Source organism: Lutra lutra, chromosome 9 (assembly GCF_902655055.1).
Source record: "Lutra lutra chromosome 9, mLutLut1.2, whole genome shotgun sequence".
Classification (NCBI taxonomy): domain Eukaryota; kingdom Metazoa; phylum Chordata; class Mammalia; order Carnivora; family Mustelidae; genus Lutra; species Lutra lutra.
Window position 1 is genome coordinate 99,083,562 of NC_062286.1, and position 27,098 is coordinate 99,110,659.

At 45.2% G+C, this 27,098-nt stretch overlaps 1 protein-coding gene across 11 annotated transcripts in view; it reads right to left on the minus strand.

Annotated features, from left to right (window-relative positions):
- The window catches only part of RIN2 (Ras and Rab interactor 2), a 243,456-nt gene that overhangs the window by 38,280 nt on the left and 178,078 nt on the right, over window positions 1–27,098 (minus strand). For 8 of the 11 annotated variants that reach the window (XM_047744491.1, XM_047744490.1, XM_047744492.1 and 5 more), the window contains 3 exons: window positions 26,955–27,055; window positions 5,219–5,411; window positions 1,611–1,722 (listed from right to left, as the gene is read on the minus strand). In XM_047744491.1, coding sequence (XP_047600447.1) covers window positions 1,611–1,722; window positions 5,219–5,411; window positions 26,955–27,055 — 406 coding nt within the window. Of the gene's footprint in view, window positions 1–1,610; window positions 1,723–5,218; window positions 5,412–14,529; window positions 14,649–26,553; window positions 26,677–26,954; window positions 27,056–27,098 lie in introns of those variants that run through there. The other 3 variants (XM_047744499.1, XM_047744498.1, XM_047744497.1) reach the window with 3 other exon arrangements.

Consider the following 27,098-nt stretch of genomic DNA (forward strand, 5'->3'; position numbering starts at 1 on the left):
TTGACAGCTGAACCTGAGGCTGACCTCAAAGAGGCTGACAGGTTTCACTTCTGCTGGAAATGTCTCCTCTAAACTCCATGAAGGTTCAGGAGTCTAGAGGAGACCATGAACTCCAGGCTGAGTATAATCCCTTCCCTGCTCTTCAACTGACCTCAGAACCTTCACTTTCTTCAAAAGTGGGGACTGAGCAAGCAGAGAGAGTCAATTATCATATGGTTTCACTTATTTGTGGAGCATAACAAATAGCATGGAGGACAAGGGGAGATGGAGAGGAGAAGGGAGTTGAGGGAAATTGGAAGGGGAGGTGAACCATGAGAGACTATGGACTCTGAAAAACGATCTGAGAATTTTGAAGGGGTGGGGGGTGGGAGGTTGGGGGCACCAGGTGGTGGGTATTGTAGAGGGACACGGATTGCATGGAGCACTGGGTGTGGTGCAAAAATAATGAATACTGTTATGCTGAAAAAAAAAATGAGACGTTTTGTGGGGGAAGATAAAAGTAATAAAATAACATTGGATTTCAGTGATCAAAAAAAAAAAAAGTGGGGACTGAGGCTTGCTTAGGTGGAAACTGGGGAGCAAGAGAACATCGTGGCCTCAGTCTTGCTATAGAGAGAGTCGCTGGGCTTCCAAACTCACCACTCCTGGCCTTCCTGTCTCAGCTTGTTAACCCATGCTTGCTTTCTTTCTTTGTTTTTATTATGTTACATTAGTCACCATACAGTACATCATTAGTTTTTGATGGAGTGTTCCATGATTCATTGTTTGTGTGTAACACCCAGTGCTCCATGTGATACGTGCCCTCCTTAATACCCATCACTGAGCCAACTCATCCCCTCACCCCTCTCCTCTCTAAAACCCTCAGTTTGTTTCTCGGAGTCCATGGTCTTTCATGGTTCATCTCCTGCTCTGATGAAGCCTTCCCCTTTGGGGCACAGAGTCACAGCAGATCCCTTCCCGGAAGCTGCCAATACATCAGCACTATGTGTTCCCTTTTGTATTTAAAACATGGCCTCCTGAGACCACATTTTCAGGGATTGCTGAATAGCAGAAAGAAAACCAAAGCCACCTTTCTCCCTTAAAAACTTCTGCCGGCTAATTTCTTTTCAGAGGGCTGGATTCTGCCTCTGATGAGGGGCATTTAACAGACAACTGAACAGTGATTGTCTGGAGGGAACATGTCCGCTCAAGGGTAATTCACAAAGATGTGCAGACACATGCCTTCGCATGCCATCCCATAAAAAGGCCCAATCGCTACAGCTTGTCCTGTGGGTTAGTCATCAGTAAACCTAAGAACCAAATCCATGCTCTACTTAACTGGGGAGGGGCAAGAAAGCCAACCTGCCATGTGCCAAGCAGTGGGCTGCACACAGGCTGTTTACTTAAACCATTAACAGCTCCCTGATGCTGCCATCACCCCATTATCCTGACAAGAAAACCAAGGCTCCTTGGGTAGGTTACCTGCCCAGTCACCGAGTGAAGTAGTAACTGTGCCAGGACTCAGATTCATGTCTGTCTGTCCTGAAGGGCAAGCTCTGTCCAATTCCACTTGCTTGGGTGACCAGAGGCCCTCCCATCAACCAGGACTTCGCCATCCAGTGACCACTTACTGTACGTGCTTTCCTTTATGGCAAATTCCTTGAGAGGGGCTCCAAATTCACAGGGTAGGCGAAGGGAGAGAACCTTCTTCTGCATTTTGGTGGATTTATGAACCAGGAATATCTAGTGGAGGGAAAAAAAATTCAAGCTTAGGAACTATCTAGAAGGTGAGAAGCTGAGCATGTGATTTCCTGCACACGCGATGTCCACGACTAGAATGCCCTTCATAACTAAACCTCAAGGCTCAACCAGGGACACTCTACTGCCAGCAAAAAGGACTCTCAACAAGCATGCCTCAGCTGCCTTCCTTTGATAACTGGCTTCAAAAGAATCCTACTTTCCCTTTGACAGAATCTTCTCCAGGAGACCAATGCTCCCTCAGTCTGCAGAAGCAATTTCAGTTTGGTGATTGTTTTATAGCTCTTGTTATGTGTTCTCTAGCCCACGTCTTCCATGGGTACCGTGGTTGATGAACCCAGATTCTAAACAGGAGTAACATGGCTAAACCCTAGGAGGTGAATTGGGAGTTCACTGGCTAATTTGGCTCATGGGTATATTTATGAGAGAAAATTAAATTTGTGGGGCATCTGAGTGGTTCAGTTGAGCATCTGACTCTTAATTTCAGCCCTGATCATGATCCCGGGGTTGTGGGATCGAGTCCCACATCGGGCTCCATGCTTAGTGGAGTCTGCTTCTCCTGTTCTCCTTCTGCCCCTCCCCCCCCACACTCTCTCTCTCTCAAATAAACAGATGAATCTTAAAAAAAAAAAAAGGAGAGAGAAAGAAAACTAAACTTATTTCTAAGAGTGAAAAAGCAGGTTTTTAAAATTAAAATCAGAGTTTCTAGCTTGTCTTGGAAAACAGCATGATATGGCAAGATCAGTTATGGTGAAATAATTGCTGGAGCTAAAAATGGCTGCCCCATTAGGGAGGTAGGAAGGTAATGCTTTGAGGTTCCCAGAAGCCAACACCAGAGCTGCAGGTCCATTTACACCTGACTCACCCCAATTTGTGACAATCTCTCTTCTGGTTCTAATACTGTCTTCAGGTGTGTGCTTTAAACCAACCCAACTCCCACTGTCCAACTCAAGCCGCCATTCTGGCCTCCGACACTGCAGAGGCAACTATGCCCTATAATGCTAGGCACTGCACAACTCCAGGGGGCACCAATTCCCTAGGCTATAAATCAAACAGTGTCCCCTAGATTGTGCAGTGAGACAGTGTGGCTGAGTTCTGGTTCCCTTCTGGATGGAGTACATGGCCCTTCTCCAAGGACCCTATCCTGTCTTGCTTCTCTAACTACTTCTCTCTCCCCTGCATTCGGACACTATGCTCTCTGCTCCCTTATTATCATTTCACCTCATCTTCACTCCCCTCCATATGTCCAGTCAGTATCTCCCAAGAAAATTCTTCTGGGTGGAGGTGGGAGGGCGGCTGTGGGGATTGGGTGTCTGCTGAGAGGGAATTAGGAAGACCTTTGAGTTCTCTCTTCTCTCCCAGCAGTCACAGCGAGGCAGCCATGGGACAGAATACATCTAATAGCCAGTTCTGGGAGTCAGTGCTTCTGGGACACCCTAAAACTGAAACAGAGATTTCAAACACTATCCCTATGGGTAGAAAAGCCCAAAGCCCTGCTGGGAGCCAGGGGTTGGTTGGCGGAGTAGAAGTTTCGTTCCTTTGTGCAGGTGGGGGTCTCCCTGAAACCAGGGGGTCAGGGGGAGTAAAGTCTCATTTCCTGAATGTCTGCAGCTTTTTAGAATAGAGATTGTTAAAGTCGGGCCTATAGACCAAATCTATCATGCGGCCTGTTTTTATAAATAAAGCTTTATTGAAACAAAGCCACACTCCTTCACTTAGATGCTGTCTGTGGTTGCAGCTGCACTATGAGGCAGAGCTGAGAGGTTCTGACAGATTCTATGGCCCACAAAGCCAAAAATATTTACACTTTGGCCTTTTATAGAAAGTCTGCCGATTCCTGTCCTAGGATGGAGAGGATTAAGGACCCATGATACCATGGCAGGACTTCCTTCCTCTCACACCTGCTTTTCCTTCTTTTCAGCATTCTTGCTTCTGGGGCACTCTGGCCTATTCTGACCCATGCTGCTCCCTTCCTCCACCTGCCCTCCGCCTGCCCTCAGCTTGCCCTACCTCGTCAGGCAGGTCTGTCCAGGGATCAAGTAGGTAGACAGACAGAACATTCTTCCTGACTTGTTCCCCACAGGTCTCAGCAGGAACGGACGCGCCACACACTGGGAGGGAAGCCAGGAAAGGAAGGGAACTGTTGCTTAGCAACAGGGTGACCTCCCTCTTCAGAACGTTTGTGCAGAAATGCAGGAGCCAACAACTTGACCTCCAAAAAGTGGGGGCCCCATAGACATGGGTCCTGATCATACAGACCCAGACTAGAGCCAACGACCTGGCATGTTGGCCAAGGAATTTTCCACAAAGATGATCAAATAGTGCACCTAGTCACCCTGAGCAGTTTCCAACATTAGTCTCAGTCCCGTCTGTTTCTGTCTGATGAGAAACAAAGACTCACTTATAAGTCAAAAAATGATAACAGAGAGGCTCTGGCTGATAGGAAACTCAAGAAAGTTTATTTTTGTGCCTAATTGCCACAACATTCTCAGCTGGCTATGATGGAGGATCCCCCCCCCCCCCCGCCCCTTTTCTCCCTTGCTTCTCCATTTTTTCTTAGTTTCTATCTCTTGTCATGAGTTGTTCCGAGTCTCACTTTATCTGTGATTTATTGTATTTATCCTTTCTTGGGAAGTAGATATGGTGCATAAGCACTGTCCAATACAACTTCCTGTGTTGGAAACATTTTATACTCCACACCATCATCCTATGGGGTAGCCTCCAGCTGTCTGTGGCTAGTGAGCACTTCAAATGTGGCTAGTGCAACTGAGGAGCTGAATTTCTAATTTAATTTAATTAATGCAAATTTAAATAGCCACACAGGGCAAGTGCCTACCATACTGAACAGCATAGGACACCAACTACTGAATGACATTTTTTGAGGAACCTCTAATAGAGTCGTGGAGTGGTCTTGATTAAGAGACTGGTGTTGGGTAGACAGTAGCTGAAGAAACATAACTGGACAATGAGCCCTGTGGGAAGTCACTGAGGAAACCCAAGAGAAACAGGATTACATCAGCAACCAGAGCAGACAAGCCTATGGACACAGAACTTTGGAACTTTTGAAGTCCCAAGTTGGATGGCTAAGCCCTGGCAGGGCTTCCAGGCTCAGAATGAAAACAATAGGGGCAGCTGAGGACCCCAAAACCAGGTTCATCCTCAGTGTTGAGGCCCAAGAAGTTAGCCCAGGGCCTCCAGCCAGGGGACCTCCTCATTACCCAGATGCTCTGTCACCCTGCCCAGTCCTGGACCTCCCTCTGTAACTGAGTTGATGAAGACAGAAAGACAAATTGTGAAGGGCTCTTTTCCTCAGGGCTGCCTCCATACATCCCATAATCCCCTTGCACTGCGACCCAGGTGCACACTGGAAGGCTTGCTCCTTATAGCCTAGGAAGAACTTTCTGGAACTCCAGGTCTTTCTCTTGAAGAAAGCAGCAGCCCTGCCTGTCTCAACCTGTTTCCCTGAGATTCTGAGTCTTACCCCTGGAGGCTGGGACTGGAGGATTTGTGCTGCTTCCTCCTCACTCAGACTCAGCTGCAGCCATATTGGGTGGGTGTGGAGAAGCCGGTCCAAAATGCTGAGCCTGTTGGAGAGGCTATCATAGCCAGAGTCCCGCGGACAGGTCTTCACATCCTTTTCTTCAGAATAGCCATCATCCTTATGTCTTACCATGCTAAGAGAAAGAGAATTGGCAGGGGTCAAATGGCCGCAGCCCCATTTCTCTGACAAGGAGACCGTCCTACAGTCTCTAGGCTTGACCTGTCCTAGCACATACTCCCTCTTTCATTCCCACCTTGCTTGTCTTCCCCTCTAGCCTGAAAGCTTTCTGGAGGAAGGCGTCATATCAGCTCTCACTCCATATCTATACCATTAAACAGAATATTTGACAGACCCAACAGACTTTCTATTTCTAACCCAGTTTTCAAAAGGTTCTAAACATTCTGAATTCTGTCGAGTCTGTCTTCTGGCATAAACCATTTCACAATTTGAGCAAAGAGCCCTAAATGCTATGTTCCATAGGGTAGCATGAGGTTCTAGGGCTCCAAAGCATATATCATGGGCACCACCGTGGCATGCTCAAAAAGTGAAAACAAAACATTCACACTCATTCATGCACACTCATTTTGTACCCACATAAACTGGATTTCATTTCTTTTCACACATCGAGGCACTTTTGTTACTACCATTATTTGTAATAAAACATCACAGTTGAATAACGCTGTGCTATTTATAAAATCATACTAACATGAGTTCATTATTGCCATAAAGTGGAAACAGCCCAAACTTCCATCACCTAATGAATGGACAAATAAAATGTGGTCTACCCATACAATGGAATTTTATTCAGTCATAATATTCATTCATTCTGTTTATGAATGGAGTACTGATCCACACTCCAAAATGGCATGAACTGTGACGACTTCATGCTAAGTGGAAGCAGCTAGACACAAATGTTGTGTGATTCCACTTATACAAAATATTCAAACTAGACACCAAGAGAGAAACAGAAAGATTAGTGGTTGCTGGGACTGGGGGCAGGGGCAGGATGGGTACTGGTTGCTAATTAGGATAGATTTCCTTTTTGAGGTAAAGAGAATGTTCTGGATGGAGACGTGGTGATGGCTGTACAACTCTGTGAATGTGCTGAAAAACACTGAATTATACAGTTTAAGTAAGGTATGCTGTGTGAATGACATCTCAATTAAAAAATGTCTTATTGGGGCGCCTGGGTGGCTCAGTGGGTTAAAGCCTCTGCCTTTGGCTCAGGTCATGATCTCAGGGTCCTGGGATCGAGCCCCGAATCAGGCTCTCTGCTCAGCAGGGAGCCTGCTTCCTTCCTCTCTCTCTGCCTGCTTCTCTGCCTACTTGTGATCTCCGTCTGTCAAATAAATAAATAAAATCTTTAAAAAAAATGTAAAAAAAAAAAAGTCTTATGGATTTCCATAGCTGCCTTTGGTGCCAAAACTAACCTTGTGACTGAGTATGCAATTCCTTTCTTATGAATGAGAAAACTGGGGCCCAAGAAGGTATCGGGCTGCCCAGAATTATAAACACTCATGAAATGGCAGAGCTAGAAATTCAAGAGGTCTGGTGTTCCTCCAAATCTGCAGGTAACAAGTAAGATCATGAACACAGGCGAGCTTGTATCTATGTGCTGTCTGTTGTGTGCCAGGCCCTTGGCAAACATTCTCTCATTTCCTTGAAAACAGCCCCCAAAGGCAGGTATCAGGAATCCAGTGTTTAAAAAAAAAAAAAAAAAGGCAGGGTGGGTACGGTGGTGGACCGGGAAGCCCAGACTGTTTAAGTAACTTGCTCAAGGCAAAGACATGCCTTTGGTAAGAGTGAGCAGGTAGGAATTCCAACCCAAGAGTGCTTGGTTCTAGTGTCTCTATCCCTCTCCCATGCCCTGGGTCTCAGTGAGCTGGTCATCTATCCCCGTCTTGGAGTGGCCAGTGAAAAACATCAGATCTGATCACTCCCATTTGAAGGGGCAAGTTCAGCTTAGGGTTCTAATGGTTTTCAAACATCTAAACCCCAAGAAACCCAAATGTGTGGCCTGAATGAAGTTTTCATCATTGCGAATGATGATAAAGACAAACGGTAGCAAGAGTGGGAAAAATGTAAAAAAAAAAAAAAAATGTGTGCTCTTCCCCTGTGTACCACTCTACTCCTAAGAGGTGGGACTGAATACAGAAGAAGCCAACCTAAGGCGATCGATTGCTTTGGGGGAAGCAGGCTCAGTATCAACTCCCACAAGGATAAGTGCACCGGCTGGCCAGAGACCCCCATCCCGACGTCTTCCCTGCACATTCTTGACTTTGTACAGATCTGAAGAATCTCATGCTTCCATTCAAGATTTACATTTGTCTCCCCTTAAAGTTTACCTTTTGCTACCACTTTCCAGATGGGAGCGTCTGAGCTAAAAAAGAGCAGTTTCTCCTTCTGCAAATGCTCCCCGTCCCCCGCCCCCTGCCCTGGGCCTCCAGGTATTCTGAAGTGAATCTTTGCAGCTATAAGAACGCACTCTTCAAAACGAAGCTGCTGTTAAAATTCCTTTCCCATGAGGCAAACGAGGCAACTTGAGAGCAGTGATTCTCAACGCTGGCTGCCCATAAAAACTGCCTGGAGCTTAAACATGTTTTGATGGCCAGACTGCACCCTAGATCAAATAAATCAGACACTTTTTGGGGCAGGATGCAGGCATCAGAATTTTACAAATTTCCCCAGGCAATTCCAACTTGCAGGCAAGTTTACAACCATGGCCTTGGATTGGCGCTTGAGCCAAACAGAAATCTCCTGGGGTTTGTTAAGCTGCAGATTCCTGGTTTCAGCCCCAGAGGGTCTGATTCCGCAGTCCTGGGGTGGGGCCCTGCATTTCTAACAAGCTCCAGGAGATGCTGATGCAGCAGTCTGGGGAGCATTTGCTTAAGATCGAAGAGCAAAATGTGCTCTTGAACTCAGAACCAATGAGGTGGGGTGGTTTTTTGCGGGGGGGGGGGGGGGGGGGTGGTACACGGTGCTAACATGCCCCGGAAAGAATTCTCCAGTCCTAAGTAAACCCTCCATTCCTGCCATCTCAGCCTGGTGCTATTTTACCAAGAGCAAATTTTACCATCTCTAACACACCAATCCTAACATTCACGTGGGCGGTGATTAATATGTGGACACTTCTTCCTTCCTGCAACGGGCACATCCTTGAACAACCTCAGCTGTTCAAGAGGTAAAGAGTCTTTGTCCTGACAACCAGCCTCAGCCTGAAAAGCCCGGGCCCAGACAGGAAGACAGTGAATGAGATTCATGGGGCTTCATCAAGGAGCAACCATAAATTAGATCTTGTCTTTGCAAATGACTAAGCTAATGCATTTCTTTCACCATCAGACATTTGAGGTTGGTAGTATATTATTATAAGATAGGTTGAAAGAAAGAGTGAAAAAAGACAGACTGGCTTGTCTTAGAGACAACCTTCAGGAAAGAACGAATGAGGGAAATGAATCTGTATTGGACGCTGTTGGTACCCTGCCCAGTTCCCCTTTACTAGACTGGGGACCTGTGCCCCCGCTGCCATGGGTGCTGGCTGCCCCCTTGTCCTGCGCATACCCGGAAAGTTCTGTGCTCCCCTGGGAGCAGATGCACTAATGACATACTGAGACACGGCATAGAGAAACGACCTTCTTGCCTGGAGGTGAGACAACCCCGGGTGCTAGTCATGTGGCAGAATTCCCTGTGGGATCAGGCTGAGGTTACCCTCCAGCTGCCCCCGGATCCCTGCCTGGTTTCCTACTCATCCCAGATGGCCCTGCTCACCCTTTCCCAGGCTGCTCCTGAGACCCTATCTCAGTAAATCACAGCACAGGGCTCTGCATCGAGGGAATTCAACCTAAAACAGAAGCTGATGAGAATAATAGAAACCAGTGATTCTTTAAACAGATGTCTGCCACATATATGGGGGGAGGGGCAAAGAATGCCTGGTTTATAAAAGATAAGTCGTTGTGATATAATTCAGGAGGTTCTAATGATGACATGGTCACAGGAGGCCGGCCACTGTGTGAGCCCCACCTTCCCCTTTGAGCTTCGCCTTTCTAATCTGCATGGGGTACAGAACCCCTCCAGCATGGTGTAGAACTGATATAAGCAAGAATGCTGAGTGGGTGCTAATCATCAGCAGGGGAAAGGTTGTGAGGGAATAGAACATACACAGTCTTCAAATCTCTGCCCACAGATGACTTATCAGGAAGAGGAAAGGTACCCTGACAACACAGAAATCTGTGAGACGCCATCTTGTTATTTTTTAAAGATTTTATTTATCAACTTGAGAGAGAGCAAACTAGAGACAGAGGAGAGAGAGAGAGAAGCAGACTTCCCGCCAAGCAGGGAGCCTGATGTGGGGCTCGATCCCAGGACCCTGAGATCACGACCTAAGCTGAAGGCAGACATTGAACCCACTGAGCCACCCAGTTGCCCCTGTGAGACACCATCTGAACCATGTCATTAGCATCAACCCCTCCAATAATCAGGTGCCTGGTATCATGTCCCCCTAATATTTGCTCTGAGAAGGTCATAATAACATCTAGGTCATCTTCCTGCCCCCAAACATGTTTAACCTGAACCTACACAAGAAAAAAACCACCAGAGAAATCCAAATTCAGGGACTTTCTGCAAAACCACTGGCCTGAACTCCTCAAAATATCAATGTCATGAAAAATTTTTAAACGGCTGTGGGATTATTATAGATAAAAGGAGAATAAAGAGATGTAAGAGAGGTAACTCGACTGAGTGCACGGAATTGATCACATGTGGCATCAGAATAAAAAACAGCTATAAAGGACAACTGGGGATATTCAATAAGGGCATATAACAGATAATATTGTATTAATGTTTAATTTACTGAGTGTAGTACTGTTATTTATGTAGGAAAATGCTTTTGTCCTTAAGAGATGCAAACTGAAGAATTTAGGGCCAAAGTGTGAAAATGTTGGAAAGTAAATGTCAAATGGTCAGCCTCCCGTTCCCTTCCAAAAAAAGGTGGGGGAGGCTGTTGTGGACATGGCTGCTATGAACATGGGGGTGCATGTGCCCCTTCTTTTCACTACATCTGTATCTTTGGGGTAAATACCCAGTAGTGCAATTGCAGGATCATAGGGTAGCTCCTATTCTTAAGGAATCCTGAGGAACCTCCACACTGTTTTTCAGAGTGGAGGGACGTGGGGGTAACAGGTTGATGGGCATTGAGGAGGTCACATGTGCTGGCATGAGCACTGGGCATTACGCATAACTAAGGAATCACTGAACACTATCTCAAAAACTAATGATGTACTATATGTTGGCTAACTGAACATAATAACAAAATAAAAACAAACAAAAATAAGAAAAGGGGGAGGAATACAGAGGTAAAGAAAATGTGGCAAAATTTCAACAACTGGTGAATTTAGGTGAACAGTACTATTCTTAACTTTCCTATAATGCTTGAAATTGCTCAAAATAATACGTTGGGGAAAATATCTACCATCTCCCTGGGTTTATGAGTACAACATTCATTTATTTATTCAACTACTCTTACTATTTCCAAGCATCTAGGCCTGCTTTCATGGAGAGATAAAGCTCAGGTACGGATTCAGTGAGATCTACACCACATGTGAAAATACTGGGCAAACCACAGAATGGCCCCCATCAAGGTGTCTCTAGGAGCAGAGAACAAACTCTGGGCAACTCAGATACTGTATCTGGTCCCATGCCAATGGACCAGGGCCTCACGGCTCCGAAGCAGCTCAGTGGCTATCACACCCACTCTTGGGAACACAGCTTTCCAGCAATAGCTACACTCTGGTCACACCCAATTTAAGGCGCTTTTGAGTGTGGAATGAGAGCAGGCTTTCCACTTGGCTCTATTCCCTTCATACCCAGGGCCTCATGTTAGTAGCCTACACAGGAGCAAGAAATTGCAGAAAGCATGTTCTAATATAGGACGGGCAGAAAGACACTAGGTCTACTTTTATTCAACGTTACAGAATCAAGTTCACCTCAGAGAAGAATAATTGCAGCAGACTTTCCGAACGATGCTCTTTCTTGTCCTAAGCCACAACTCCAGAGGACATGACCTAATCATCAATGCAGCATCCCGTGACCAGGGTCCCAAACATCACATAGGAGGACTAGACTTTGACTTTATAAACTACTCTTTTTTCAAACAAATGACAGCAATATATAAAGTACCTAAAACTTAGATGTAGGTTGTATCTGTAGGAAAAAACAATGGTGCAGTGAATATAGCTAGCAACCTTCTATACATCAGAATCTTACTTCAGCCACTGGATGGCAAAAAATGAAGCTTTAGGGGTCTAGGTACAAGGCATATGGCCAAATTATTTTTTACCATCAACAAGGTGGTAGCTCCCATTTGGCTAATGGGTCTCAGCACAGGTGCAGTGCTCTGGATGGTTCTATGCTCAGGACACGGGGACAAAACAAGTAGACACAAAAAATAAAAAGCCAAACCTTCTCTGTGTGCGTTAAAAGCAAACCTTCATTAAGCTGAATGATTTTATTTTTTTTAAGATTTTATTTATTGATGTGTGAAAGAAAGAAAGAGCGTACACATGGGGGGAGGGGCAGGGGGAGAGAGAGAAGCAGACTCCCTGCTGAGCACGGAGCCCTGCATGGGGCTGTATCCCAGGAGCCCCAGATTACGACCTGAAGACCTGAGCTGAAGGCAGCCACTTAACAAACTGAGCCACCCAAGCGCCCCTGAACAATTATATTTGGACTATTTACATCAACAACCATGGTAAGATAGCCTTGATTATTTTTTAAAGACAAAAGCATTTTCAGTTAAATACTTCAAATGTCCTGCTAATTTTTCTCTCTAAAGCAGACAGTTAGATAAGTGTTCAACTGAAAAAGAGTTAGTTTAGTTAATTAACTAACTTTGAAAAATCTCTCATGGAATCCACAGCAAGTCCTCTGGAATTAAATAAGGCAAAGTAATGCTCTCCTAAACCACTTCTTATGGTTCTCTGGCTTATGCAGAAGCATGTCTGCACGTGTGAGTGTGCGTGCCTCCCCACAAACATGACCTTGTCTGCCTTGGAATTTGGTGCTACCAAATGCAGTCTACCTTCATGGAAAAGCTACACTTGTATTTTATCTAGATATTCTGTTTTGTTTCCATTTATAGAACCAATGGGCCTTGTGAATTGGGACATTGGGGGGACATTTAGATGACCAAGTCAGCAGGATAGGTTGAAGGAAGCACTATCACCACCTCCTAAAATATAGCTTGGCTTTTGACTTTTGTCTTCTTCTCTACTCTCCAATTCCTGGCTCCAGGCTCTACACTTGGTCTCCTACATCAGGCTTTTTTTTTTTTTTTTTTTTAATATTTTATTTATTTGACAGAGAGAGAGAGACAAACATCCAGAGAACACAAGTAGGGGGAGTGGGAAAGGGAGAAGCAGGCTTCCTGCAGAGCAGGGAGCCTGACATGGGGCTGATCCCAGGATCTTAGGATTGTGGCCTGAGCCAAAGGCAGACGCTTAACAAGGAGTCTCTCCTATATCAGGCTTTAGAAAGGTGTGGAAAGTGATTCTGTCTTGGAAGGAGACCCCCTGTTTGCTTTGCCTGTCTTCCAGACCAATCCTGGCAGTGCACTTGGGGCTGAGTAACCCACAAAGACCACGTCAGATTTGGAACTGCAGTGGTGAGTCACAGGCTCCAGCCAGGTCTTACCTGGATTTCCAGCAAAATGCTCCCTGATAACTCAACCTTGAGGAAGACTCAGAGCTCTTCCTACAGCCTGTGCCCTGGGTCCTTGAAGGTCTCCAGTGGCCCTTCCCAACTTTGAAGAAAACGAATAGTTTTTCCTTGTTTACACAGTTAGTGTTTAATACATTGTCATCGAATGAATCATGGCAAATTGATGGGGTTAATTATCATGAGTAGGATGCTGAGGCCATCAATAGAGCACAACAAAACAAGAAATAACCACAAAAGCAGAGCCTTGGCTTCCAATGTGCTTTTGTCTGGGGCTTAATTACGGCTTAAGATTCATTGTATCGCCTGCCTCCCTAACAAAGAGCTACAGTCCTGGGACACAGTGAAGCGCTCAAAAACAAAACCCAGCCATATTTGGTGGGAAAATTTTGATATTTTCTAAGTTCTCTATGGTTTATTAAAATTGACAGTATTTCCCAAAGAAAGTTAGATATATCAAGGTCTCACATGGGGGCACAGTTTTTATTTTAATATTCAGTAACTTTTAAATAGCTGCTGTAGGGGTGTCTGGGTGGCTCAGTCGTTAAGCATCTGCCTTCGCCTCAGGTCATGATCCTGGGGTCCAGGATCCAGCCCTGCATTGGGCTCCTTGCACTGCAAGAAGCCTGCTTCTCCTTCTCCCACTCCCCCTGCTTGTGTTCCCTCTCTTGCTGTATATTTCCCTGTCAGGTAAATAAATAAAATCTTTAAATATAAAATGAAATGAAATAAAATAAATAAATAGGTGCTGTATTTAGTGTAGTCCCCAGTGACGGCAGAGATATTACATTTACTTCCTTTTCCCCAATTTTTCTTATTGTGGTAAAATACACACAGCATAAAAATTTATCATCTTAACCATTTTTAAATGTACAGTTCAGTGGGGCTGTGTATACCCACACCATTGTACAACCATCACTACCATCTGTCTCCAGAACTCTTTTCCTCTTGCAAAACTGAAATTTATGCCTAGTTAAAAAACAAAAACAAAACAAAACAAAACAAAACAAAAAAACACCCTTCACTTGGAGAAACCACTGCTGTACTTTCTGTCTCTATGATTTGGACTCCTCTCCGTACCTCGTCTAAGTGGGATCCTACATTGTTTGTCTTTTTATGACTGGTTTACCAAACTTACTTTGTAAAATATATGTCAACAGTGAATCAATTTAAAGGAAAAAAAAAAAGTTAGGTATGTTAATAATAGGCAAGATGATACAAGAATAAGAGAAAAACTGTGGCACAGTTTTGGGCTGAGACAATCTGGATTAAAACAAAAGACTACATTCCCCGTATTAGTACTTATAAACCTTGCTCTTGGACTCAAGGTGGGGAAGAGGATTCCCCCCAAAAGCATCTCTTTGCCATTGCTCAGCTCCCCCCTTGACTGGGTTCAAGCTATTCTGGGGCACCCAGTTGGACAATGGTTCCAACCCCCTTGTCAAACCCAAGGTCAGATCCTGCTCCCTCCCCATCTTCTGCAAGTCATCTTTTGGCGCATTCAATTCCTTCAGCCACTGTGTATGCACCTCTGGGGCACTTACCCTATTTTACTCTGTATTGCACTCACGTCTCTCACTAGCCTAGCTTCACCTCCCAGGCAGGCATTGATCTTATACTTCCTTGCTGGGAGACTGGTAGGGTTCATCTGCAAACAATAGGTTTATTCCTTTTGAGTGAGGAAGGGGAGAAGCCCAGTGGCAACAAGAAACATCATGGGCGCTGTGTCTCTCCATCAGCATCTTCTTGGGTCCCCCATGCATAACCTCTGATTTAGGCCTTCCCTCAGCCAGGCCAACAATAGAATCCGGCTGCTCAGCTCCAGTCTCTGGAGACAAAAGGTTCTTGTCTCCATGTTTATCAGGAAATGGGTGGAAAAATCACCACAGCTACCAAGATCCCCCTGGCCTCTGGCCATCTGAAGGCTTGGGGCAAGAAAAGGAAGCATCCTGAATCCTTCCAGAGCAACAAACCCTAAGTGTTTGCAGCTCCTTCCTCATTGTTGATAAATTTCCTTCATGGACAACCCCTCCAACCTCCCACCAGCTGGCAGGGGGTGGCCTTTGGATAGAAAAGTCAACGCTGAGTTTTAGCTGACATCCACTAAACACAGGATATTAATGATACATGTTCCGTTCAAGGCTCCCAAATACAGAATGCCTTATCCCACTACTGGGAATGAGATTTAATTCCAACAAAAGAGGTTGACATGTACCAGCTGGTTGAGCACAGAGAAGACAAGAGTAAAAGAGGAAGGCTGTCTTCTGTTGTGGTATGGAAAAATACAGAGTGGGAACTGGACACACACACCTACGGGGGGCTTTAGCATTTGGTTGTCAACAAAGTTCGCATTTACCTGGAGTCAGAACGCATCAATGTGAGAACTTCCTGCACACGTGAATCAAGATCAAGGTGCTAAATTTTATAAGGCATGCATGGTTTAATCTGGTCAAGCCCGATTCTGGCCTCCCCTTGGCTTCATAATTTCCAGTGGTTTGGTAGAAAGAGCACCTGCAGTGAGTTGGAATCAAAGCCTCAGTTGACTCTTCCTGTGAGGCCTTGGCCTATTATTATAGGCAACTCGGACTCAGTTTCCCCTGTCTCTAAAGATAGTCTTATTGGAAATAGAATCTATTACTAAAACAGACAAAGCCTAAAAAGAACAGACTCTAAGAGTCAGTCTGGACTGTTCTAGGAACTATGAGTAAAGATTTTGTTGAGATTAATTTCCAGAATGTTTCTTTCATTGTCCCCCAATTTCCAGAAATTCAAAAAAAGAACACAAGGTGATGTGTTTCCATTCTAGGATACACGAAGATTATTCTATAAACACAGTTCTGGAGCTTTCTTGGGATGGTCCCTGGCAGGTCCTCACAGCTGGAGCATTCTCCATCCACCAATGGGATCTAATCCCAACCTGGACTCTACTGCTTGCCATCCTCAACTTACAGATGGGATAAAGAAAGGTTGAAAAGCCCTCTCTCTTGGTATTTCTGTAATGGAGGCCTCCCTTCTTTATTCTGCCCATGTGAAGGCTTCAGCCTTCTCACCATGATGTTACTTCAGTGGGCTTCAAAGGCAAGAAAGTTGCAGCCTGGGGCATGGCATGCCCAAGGGCTCCGGCTTCCAGCTACACAGGACCAGTAGAGGGGTCATCTTAAGAATTAAGCACCAGGGGTGCCAGCGGGTTAAAGCCTCTGCCTTCGGCTCAGATCATGATCCCAGGGTCCTGGGATGGAGCCGCGCATCGGGCTCTCTGCTCCACAAAGAGCCTGCTTCTTCTGCTCTCTCTGCCTGCCTCTCTGCCTATTTGTGATCTCTACCAAATAAATAATAAAAAAAAAATCTTAAAAAAACAAACAAACAGAATTAAGCACCAGACAGAAGTCGGAGTCTTGTATCTGTCATGGCCTTGCTCGTGAAGCAATAGATCCTTGTCTACATATCAAAAAGAAAGCAAATACACCCCAAATATCAAGCAGTGGCCAACATGGTAGGCTTGGTGGGAGATGAATCAAGGGCTTCCTTGATCTTTGGAGGAGAGAAGTGAGGGGTCTGCCATCAATGGCTTCTGAAAAAATAGAAGTCGAAGAGGCCCTTATGTGTAAAGATAAGAAAACAACTGCTCGCATGGAAGAGATCTGATAAAAGTTGCTGGTACAAGGACCAGTTCCAATTTCTGTTTCACACACATATATGCACATGGAGCCAATGAAAAATTCCCAGAAAACCTGCCACTTCAATAATACCTACTAGTGGGCACCTGGGTGACTCAGTTGGTTAAACATCTGCCTTCAGCTCAGGTAATGATCTCAGGGTCCTGGGATCGAGTCCTGCATCAGACTCCCTGCTCAGTGGAGAGCCTGGTTCTCCCTCTGTCTCTCCCTCTGCCTCTCTTCCTGCTTGTTTTCTCTCTCTCAAATAAATAAAATCTTTTTAAAAAATACCTACTAGTCAATGTCCAGTGTTATCTTACTTTCCATCATGAAAACACTTCTTTAGAATTTGGAAGCTGAATTCAGCCCCTACTCTGAAATATTTAAGTCTGGAGAGGAAGGGAGGCTCAAATTCATTCTGGTCATACATGGGGCCCTGGTTAATTTCTTGGTTCATAGAAAAATTGCCAGGTGATCTGAGGAACTTTTACCCAAACTCAAGATGGGAATAGTAATGGGGGGGAAAGGCTATTCCTGTAAGGATCACTGTGTATTTATCTGAATCCAAGGGGTATTAGAGACTCTGTAGCTCAGCTCCCTACTCAAGGTCAAAATGCTAGAAACTGGCAGAACAGGGTCCAACTCTCTGACTCGGGAGGTCTCCTACAGCATACAAGTTGATATTTTAATTTCTCGAGGTCTTTTCTCTTCCTTTAAAACTCCAAAAGGAAAAAGACTAATATATTTTGGGTTCTGAGTTTTATTCCCGTCCTCAACTCTCTCTGCTGCTCTCTGAGAGACAAGGGCTCAGGTTCCTCAAAACGAATGCTAAAAGCACATCACAGAGGATTTTTGTGAAAAATGTTCAGGGCCTTTGGTGATTTTTCCGCTCTATCTACAGAGGGCTAGGAGGAGAGAACAATGCAGAAACGGGACCAAAAATACCTGTCCGCCTCCAGGCACGAGGAAGCACTGCCATTTTCAGAGTGGAGAAAGAGCTGGTAAGTTTTATGGCTTATGAACTTCCTGTCATTGAATCTCCAGTTAGAGATGAAAAGGATAGATATGGAGCCAATGTTGGCAGGGGCCTTCATGGGTTCCAGTAAAACTAAGAAATAGAAACAAAGAACATGTTGTCCTGGCTGCCCTTGGAGCTGAAAATAGGAGAAGGAGCCAGGCAGGCTGGAAGTCTTGGCCCACTGACCTTTGACCCTGAGCAGTGGCATGCACGAGGCTTCGCAGAAAGGGCAAGCACTTCATGGATTTGCAGTTCTTAGTGTTTACGTGCTATTGGTTACACGAGTGTTATTTCGCAGCTGGGATAAATCACCACTGCCTTCTAATCAAGCAAATATTTCACGGCAGAATCAACTACCAATGTAATAGCAAGCTAAGGTCTTTAAGGGGTAAAGTGTTTCTAAGCGAGAGTAGGCCATCATTAAAATTGTGTGCCCAAGAGTACTGTGGACACTGAAGCCAGCCACTAAACTGGGAGGTGATAACCTTCGACAAAAATGGGATCAGTTCCTAGGATACACTGCATTTTCAGGATGATCAGAAACACCCTTGTTAAATCTGTGAAAATCATGCATGATCTGCCATCTAAATGCACAGAAACAATGAATCCTGGAATACTACATCAAAAACTAATGAAGTACTCTATGGTGACAAACATAACATAATAAAAAATAAATGCAAAGAAAAACACTGGAGGGATACACACAAAGGAAAAGAAATGTGACAGTCAAAAAACAATCAAAAGTGGTTTCCTCTCAGGGATTCATGGTAATCTTTCTATTTTTTATATTATGCTTTTTCTATAATGTACATGTCCTACTTGGTCATCAAAAAAATAAATCATAGGGGCGCCTGGGTGGCTCAGCGGGTTAAAGCCTCTACCTTTGGCTCAGGTCATGATCCCAGGGTCCTGGGATAGAGCCCCACATCTGGCTCTCTGCTCAGCAAGGAGCCTGCTTCCTCCTCTCTCTCTGCCTGCCTCTCTGTCTACTTGTGCTGTCTGTCAAATAAATACATAAATTAAAAAAAAAAAAAAAGATCATAAATGTTCTTTTTAAAAACCTTCCCCCAATATAATAGATATCACCAATCAAAACAGACTAAAAAGGTGTTTGGGCATTTTTGATCTGGAGGCTTACCTCATTCTTAAGATTAATGTGGGGGCTCATCTTTCCTAAAACCACCTCTTCCCTGGAATTACCTGCTTTGTCCATCAGGTTCCAGAACATCTAGTATACTCCACTATTACATCCATTGCATTCTATTATACTTCTTTACAATACTTCCTCCCTGCAGGATCCACTGTCCAGGTATTTAAACAAACAGCACCTACTTAATACATATTTTCTTTAAGTTGAACTTAATTGTTGCTACATTGGTAACAGTATAAGCAAAGAGTTGGTTCAATCCTCATAGAATTCTTTGAAACCATTTCCCAAACACCCAGCAGTGGCTTCAAATCAAGAAACAGTTTGCGGGGGCGCCTGGGTGGCTCAGTCGTTAAGCATCTGCCTTCGGCTCAGGTCATGATCCCAGGGTCCTGGGATTGAGCATCGGGCTCCTTGCTCAGTGGGAAGCGTGCTTCTCCCTCTCCCAATCCCTCTGCTTATGTTCTCCCTCTCTCTCTCTCTTTCTCTCTCTCTCTCTGTCTGTCACTGTAAATAAATAAATTTTAAAATCCAAATAAATAAATAAATCTTAAAAAGAAAAGAAACAGTTTGGGGGGGTTGGGGGTGAATGAAACTAGTCATAGGAGAATATCCTCAATGGGTATAGGAAAATTCAAGTAATCTCTACACCCAACACAGGGCTCAAGTTCACGAACCCGAGATCAAGAGTCACACACGCTCATCTGACTGAGCTAGCCAGGTGGGCCAAAGAAACTACATTTTGATAATACAAAACACCCATTTCAAGAGGTCTAAGATGCTGCAAGATATACCCAGTACTCTGTGGCCAGTGACTACTGTGAGCTTCCCAGGTTCTGCTGAAACAGACACGAGCTCCTGGGAAAGGAGGAAAACCAGCCTCTGTGACAGATGCCACTTGTTCTAGGACAGTGGCTCACTTTCAGATGCTGTGGGACCTACGGATGGGCTCCTAGCACCTGATCCAGTGGCCTGTGGCACATGCAGCTTTGCAGACATGGCAAAAGAGGAAATATTTGCTTTGCTAGCTGAGTACCCACAACACAGACATTGTGAGAAGACAAAATGCAAACTGATTTCTGCATATGATGATTTAACCTTGCTTCCCGATGACCTCATGAATACAGTCTGGAAAAATCTTTTAAAAAGCAGGTATAGATTAACCAAGAATGATCGCTTTGTATCTGACTTTTCAAGAGGAAAGATGGAATGGAATAATAGGGAGTAACATTAAATTCTGTGTCTGAAGTCACTGCAGTTGAGAACATGTATTTAAAAGAAAAGAACATGTATTTTTTTAAACATAGGAAGCAGCATTGGATGCAGATGTATCCTGAGTTTCAGAGAAGAATTAGAACTCTCACTACAGCTCTACTGGTTTTATGCACATATATTTCTTAGTTATGATGTGGCTAATGGCCTGGTCAAATTAATTCATGAGATGCTGAATACTTCAGCATGTAAGTATTGAACAAAGTAAAGCATAAAACAAAAGAATCCAAGACATGGAGAGTATTTCATAGATGGGTTTTTTTTTTTTTCTGTTACAAATTTATGATCTAAGATTCATAAACAGAAATATAAACAATAAAAGATACATATGTATTTACACTCATAATTTCTAGATTGTCTTCTCTTTTTATCTCCTCCCCCCAAATATTCCTTTCCATAACTTCATGCTTTCCATAAATATCACCCAATGAACTGGCTGTAAACATGGCTCATGTCTTTAGCCTTGAACTTAAACATGCAAGAATTATAAAATGATGTTCTGTTAAAACTAAAGAGTTCCCATTCTTGACTCCCACAGCACTGAGATCAGTACTTGAGTCACAACATACAGGTACCCTTACCTGTCTTCACCCATCATGTTTCCAGAAGCTCTAAATCCACACACCCATCCAGATAACTAAAATGAAAAAGCAGCCAATTCCAAGTGTAGACCAGGAGAACAAAACATTTGGAGCTCCCATATTCTGGTGGTGGTGGAAGTGTGAATGACTCTACTGACTGGAAAATTCTTGAGCACCATTTACTGACATTGAATATTTAACCATCCAACAACCCAACAACCCCACTCCTATATTCCTAAGTGAGGTGTGTCACCAAAAATCATGCACAAGAATGTATGTAGCAGCATTACTCAAAATAGCCCCAAAGTGGAAACAATTCAAATATCCATTAATGGTAGAATGGATAAACTAATTGTGTCAGGTTTGCACAATGGAATAGCACACAAGACGTCAAACAAAAGAAGTCAAGAGTTAAAAGAGTACATTCTGGGGCGCCTGGGTGGCTCAGTGGGTTAAAGCCTCTGCCTTTAGCTCAGGTCATGATCCCAGGGTCCTGGGATCGAGCCCCGAATCGGGCTCTCTGCTCAGCAGGGAGCCTGCTTCCCTTCCTCTCTCTCTGGCTGCCTCTCCACCTACCTGTGATCTCTGTCTGTCAAATAAATAAATAAAATCTTTAAAAAAAAAAAAAAGAGCACATGCTGTATGATTCCAGAGATATGAAGCTCAAAACAGGCGAAACAAATCTATGGCAATAGAAGTGAGGAGCGTATTTCCTCTCGGGGTGCACAGCATGTCGGGGGTTGCTGAGAATGTTCTGTTTCTTGATCTGGGAGCTGCTATGTGGTATGTTTACCATTGGAAATTCACCTAGCTGCATGCTTATTGGTGCGCTTTTCTTAATCATATTTTAATTCAGTGGAAAGTTTTGTTTTTGCTTTTGTTTTTTTGAATAAAGCAGCACAAAGTGAGGATGGGTTGCTCCAGAAAGACATAGAGCAACTACTACAGTCACCATGGTACTTCGGGAGACATACTGGAGTAAAACACTGGGCATCTCTTCCCCAAACTGTAAGCCACTGATCTTCTCTTCTGACCTTGTGTTTTAACATCAGTCAAGTGGGAAAAGTGAAGGGTGGTACCAGGGACCAGCAATCTGAGATTCTTGGGGTATGGGTATCAATGCGTAGCCGCTGGGAAGCTGAGAACTTCCTGGGGCACACAGACCCTTCCAGTGGTGATGACCAACTGCTACACTATAGGAGTGGGCAGAGCTGGCCAAGGTATTTTTGAATTCTGCATGTCTGATTCCAGGGTGGGGGGAGGGCAGGTTGGGGGTAGAGTTTCAAAACCCTGGGCATCCCCCTCAGCGATCTACTCAGGCTGGAGTGCACCAGCAAGGTGACAGGAGGAGTGAGGGAAGTGAGGACGAGGGTAAACAAAGGTAACAATTTGATGACCTGGTCCAGCCAGGTTCCCCGCCAACTACCCCCACCCCCGCAGCCTGCAAAGCCAGCCTGAGCCTCAGCTCATGAAGTTGCCTGTTGCTCAATCCCTCTATTCTACCTGAGGACAAAGGGAACTTCAGAGACTTGTCCTAGCCTAGAGGTGATGGGTCCAGATTGGCCCATGGGGGTGGAGCACTGCCTACAGCAGGCCTGCTGTGCTGGCTCCAACTACAAGCAGACTACAAAATCATGGGGGAGGGAGAGGAAAAGCACAAAGCCTTTATTTCTTCACACTCTAGTCTTGGGGGCAATGAAGTGGAGAGCAGGAGGAAATAAGAAATAGCAGGAACAAGAATTCCTTGATCCCTCTCCTGGATTCCTAGCTTTTTTTTGGTAAAATGTTAGCAGAGGGCATGGAATTGATTTAATCAGATGCTCCTCTATTGGCAGGTGTTTACAACAGGCTAGAACCCAGAAGTGATGGGGGAAACATGGCTGGCACATAACAGGAAGGTGCCCTGGGCCCTCTTCTTTGCTAGGGAGCCAGCTTAAGGCCCATCACACATTTTCAACTTCTGATTTTTTTTTTTATTTTTTATGCACCAGCTAACTGCTTTACAGGGTAATGTCTTGTTTCTGCAAGAGGTTTCTGATACTTTAATAACTTTAGAATCTCCAAAGGGCTGGCATCATGCATTCATCCATCCAAATACGTACTGAGTGTATGCTACACACCAGACACTATTCTAAGGCCAAACCCACACTCTCAATGCGCTTCCCTCCAAGTGCTGAGAGGCAGAAAATGCACAATTTAAGCAAGTGACCATGTATGTCAATCTGTACAAGTTTTATGAAGAAAAATCAAGTCAGCTAAGGTGACAGAAGAAATGAGGGTCCCAAGATGAATGCTTCCTGGAGGAAGGGCCTTCTAGGCAGAGGGAACAGTAAGTGCAAAGGCCAAGAGGCCTTTGCCTTCTGGGGAAAGAGCCAGTGGGGCTGGAGCCCAGGGACAGAAAAGGAAGAGGATGTAAGAAAGGAGGGTCTGGGGATGTGAGGAGTCAGAGCCTGAAGCGTCTCAAAAGCCATGGTGATGATTCTGATTTTAATGAATGAAAAATACTGAAGGGCTCTGAACAAAAGTGACATGACTTGGATTTGGGTTAACGAAAGTCAGATCCTTCTCTACGCTGCTTAAATAACAACCCAGGGAAGGCAGGATGGGTGAAAGCAGAGGCCTGGGCAGGTGTCTCCTGCAGTGGTGCTAATGGGGGAATCTTAGCAGGTAGAACTGCCAGGGTCTGGAGATGGATGGAGCACAGGTATGAGAGATGGAAAGGCAAGAGGGATGGCTGTGAGGCCCAAGCAACTACAGCCATGGTCACTGGGATGGGGAAGACCAAGGAGGAAGCAGGGTTGTGAAAGGAAGCAAGGACTCAGTCTTGGTCTTTGTAAGTTTGAGATACCAGAGGTCAGGCTGAATAAACAGCTAGATGCAAACATCTGGATTGAAAATAGGACCAACCTGGGGATATAATTCGGGAATCACCAATATACACAGGGTATCAAAGCCACAAGACTGGAAGGGATTAACTATGAAATTACCAAGTTCTCTTTTATAAACAACATATGGTATGTACTCTCTGCCAGCATTGTGCGAATTTCTTTACAGCTATTAACTCACTTAATCTTTCTCACTATTAACTCACTTAATCTTTCTTGCCACCCTCAATGAGAGTGCATATCCTCATTTCACTGATAGGCACATGGAGGCACGGAGACTTTTAAGTATCTTGCTCAAGGTTAGTAGGAGAGAAAAGAGGCCCTGGGGAGCTCTGGGTGCTCCGGGGTTAGGAGGTGAGGGAGGTGAGGAGGAACAAGCTGGAGACTACAAGCAGCAACAGGTGAGGAGAGAGGAAACCAGGGAGTTTGGTGTTCCCAAAGCCAAGCCAGTCGAGGGTACCCGGAAGGGAAGGTAGATAAACCGTGTTGGAAGACACTGACATGTCAGGAGGTCAGACCTAACCACTGGATAGAAAAGTACCATCTTTTTTCCCACTAGCCTGGTTTTGAAATTAACTTCCTCCCATTTTTGAATGCAGGCAACAAATCCCAGTCATCTGCACAGTAGCTGAGACTCTGTCACCAGCAGAACCCCCAAACATTTTCATTGTTGGTGAGGAAGTACTATTTCTGGCCATCTTTGCTCCCAGATGACAGTAGTTCCTAGACCTTGTTATTTACTGTGTTAATAAAGAAGTACCCATGCTATGAAACCATGCATTTTAAGAATTCTGATCATTCTACTGCCATAGAATTATTTTCCCTATGTCCTCCTGCATATTTTATTTTATGCATTTAACATATTAATCTGAGAAAGGGGTCCATGAGCCATGAAACGGTTAAAGACTATCTCAATATTAACCACAAAGGAGCAAGCAAAAGCCAGTGCAGGTAGAGGAACAGCCTTCCTAACCTAGGGCACCAGTGTGGCACTCAGCCCAGTGTTCAACAAATGAAGGGACAAAGATACTTTGTGGTGACTGTGGCTGGGGTAGATGAGGCTGTTACCACAGCTCACACTCACCGAGGATGCCACAAAGGAAGGCGATGTCTCTGCATCTGTGCAGCAACCCGAACATGCCCAGCCAAGGTCCTGGGGTGGCGGGGGGGAATCCCCCTTCTCTCTGCAGGGGTTTCACTTGTGGTGGCTCCCCTGCTCTCACCACCCCCTTTCCTTTCCTTCCATCTGTCATTTGGACTGCTCTGTGCCAGGCTGCCCTGCTGTTTCCCTGTGGCCAGAGTTCTGTTCTGCTTTCATTTTGGGAACGACAGAAGGTCCTCTCTATCTTACCTCTCCAATATCTGACCACCTAGACATCGCCAGGGAAAATAGAGGAATTAATAGCGAAGTCACCACTCCCAGCTTCGGCAAAATCAGCGAGAGACCCCAGCACAGAAGCCCATAGCCTCATTAGTCAGAAAAGTCCCACATCGGTAGAATGAGGGCCCTCCCGGAGGTTCAGCTCTGAGGGTAGTTAGGAGAGTCAATGAGCTGGCAGCCGTGACGCACTTAGAACAGTGGCCGGAACATGGTAAACACCATACACATTGTTCAAAAAAGACAATCTTGCCTTTTCTCTTTCTTCCCCACTGAAAAAAGCAGCAAGTAAAATGCATCTGAAATCTCATGAATTCATTGCTAACCAACATAGCATTTAAGAGTAAGTGACATTAATCGGAAAAACATTGCTATTATGGAATGCTCACAGTCATTCTTAAATTTGAAAATAAAAAGATGGCGATGTTAATGACAAGATGGCAGCCCAGCTCTCCCAGCCTGGTACCTACAGCAGTCAGACATCGAGATCGTGATGTGATGGCCGCTGACACAACATCACGTCTTTTAGCAAACCTAGCATCCCTGGCCCTTGCACATGGGATGGTGGGGGGAAGGGGATACTGCCACTGGTGTCCATCACCTGCAGAGTCTGGGGACTATCTGCAGTGCTACGTTCCCTGGATGGAGGAGAAATCAGCCACTGAAGCTCTCTTCTTTGCCCTTTGACACCAACCCGGACTCCCACTTCACGCTCAACAACGCAAAGGGGAAAGGGAAATCCCCTGACTAAAGGTCCACTTCCATTGAGTTTGGCGCTATTCTGAGTGTGAGGTGGAGAGTCTTTAATCAAAAATCACTGCACGTTTGTTCAGCTGATGGAGAAAAGAGTCCGCTGCTGAGGTCCAGGGAAATCAGACAGAATGCCTGGGTGCTGCCGCAAGAAGCGTGGGGACCATCTGGTCTACCCCCTGGCTTTTTTTTTTTTTTTTTGTCCCCTATAGAGAAGGGAAGGAAATGAAGGGCATGTGGCATTTTCACAGCTAAGGGGGAATACGGTTCCTCCAGAAACACAGGAAAGTTAAGCCACTGCCTTCCAGCTGCAAAGTGCCTCCTTCAATTGCCTACTCTCCCTGCGGTCTAGGGCAGGGAACAAGTTGGGCTGGTTTGAAACTTGCCTGGGCAACCAGCACCACCTGGTTCCCCTGCCCTTGCAGGATTCCTGCCTGTCTCGTGACTCGTGAGCAAAAGCCACTCCGTGAAGCTCACCTTCACACTGCATCAGGCTCCCTCGACCCATTTCGAGGGGAAAGCTAAGAATGACCCTGGGCTCGCAGGCACCTGGTGTCTGCATCATTTTTGTAGTGACTATATTCTGTTGCCGTTGCTAGCAATGAATTGCAGTATCCAGGAGCTAAGATGCGGTTGGAGGGACCTCCTCCAACCTACCACCCCCACCCACCCTGACCTCTGCACTCCCATTTCCCCGATAAAGACCTGTCCCTTACAGTTTACTCAGATCAGGTGCGACATGAACACAACACGTCGAGCTTAACAAGCATCACATGTTGCCCCCCATGTTTCTTAGTTATTTACAACCACATCCCAACTCTAACACACTGGGTCATATCTTAGACTAATGGCTATGGTTAAGAACTGGGTATTTTTCTGACCTGAGAACGCAAAATGAGTCCATCCTCCTTAGGACGCCCCTTTAAGCCTTCTGGAGACTGACACGGGCTACACTGAATTCTATTTTGCACGCGGAGGATCCTGCTGCGTTATTGTTTCCAACACTGTGAGTAGGTGGATACGACAGACAGAACTTTAGGTTTCCGGGTTCTGGTGCCAGGAGGCATTGAGAGTGTGTAAAGTTCAAGTGCCTTCAAAGTGATTAAAATAAACAGACAACTGGTTCCTGGGCCACTCCCACCTCCTACAGAGAGCTTCATCGGGACAGGCCACCACACTCCCAGTTCCCAAACTTCTAAGAAGCCACCAAGACGGCAGTCCTCGTAGCTGCTAGGGTCCACTTAGCCCCCATCTGACGCGCGGCACCGATCGTCTCTGTCACCTGTGGGCTTTGCTGGGCTCCAGTCCATTCTCCAGGCTGACATCTGTCTGCACCATCTCCTGTTTCAGTTCTCCGATCTCCGAGACGATTGTGTCAATGAGCTATTCAAAGACAAAATAGTGTGACGTCAGGCAGTGGAAGAGG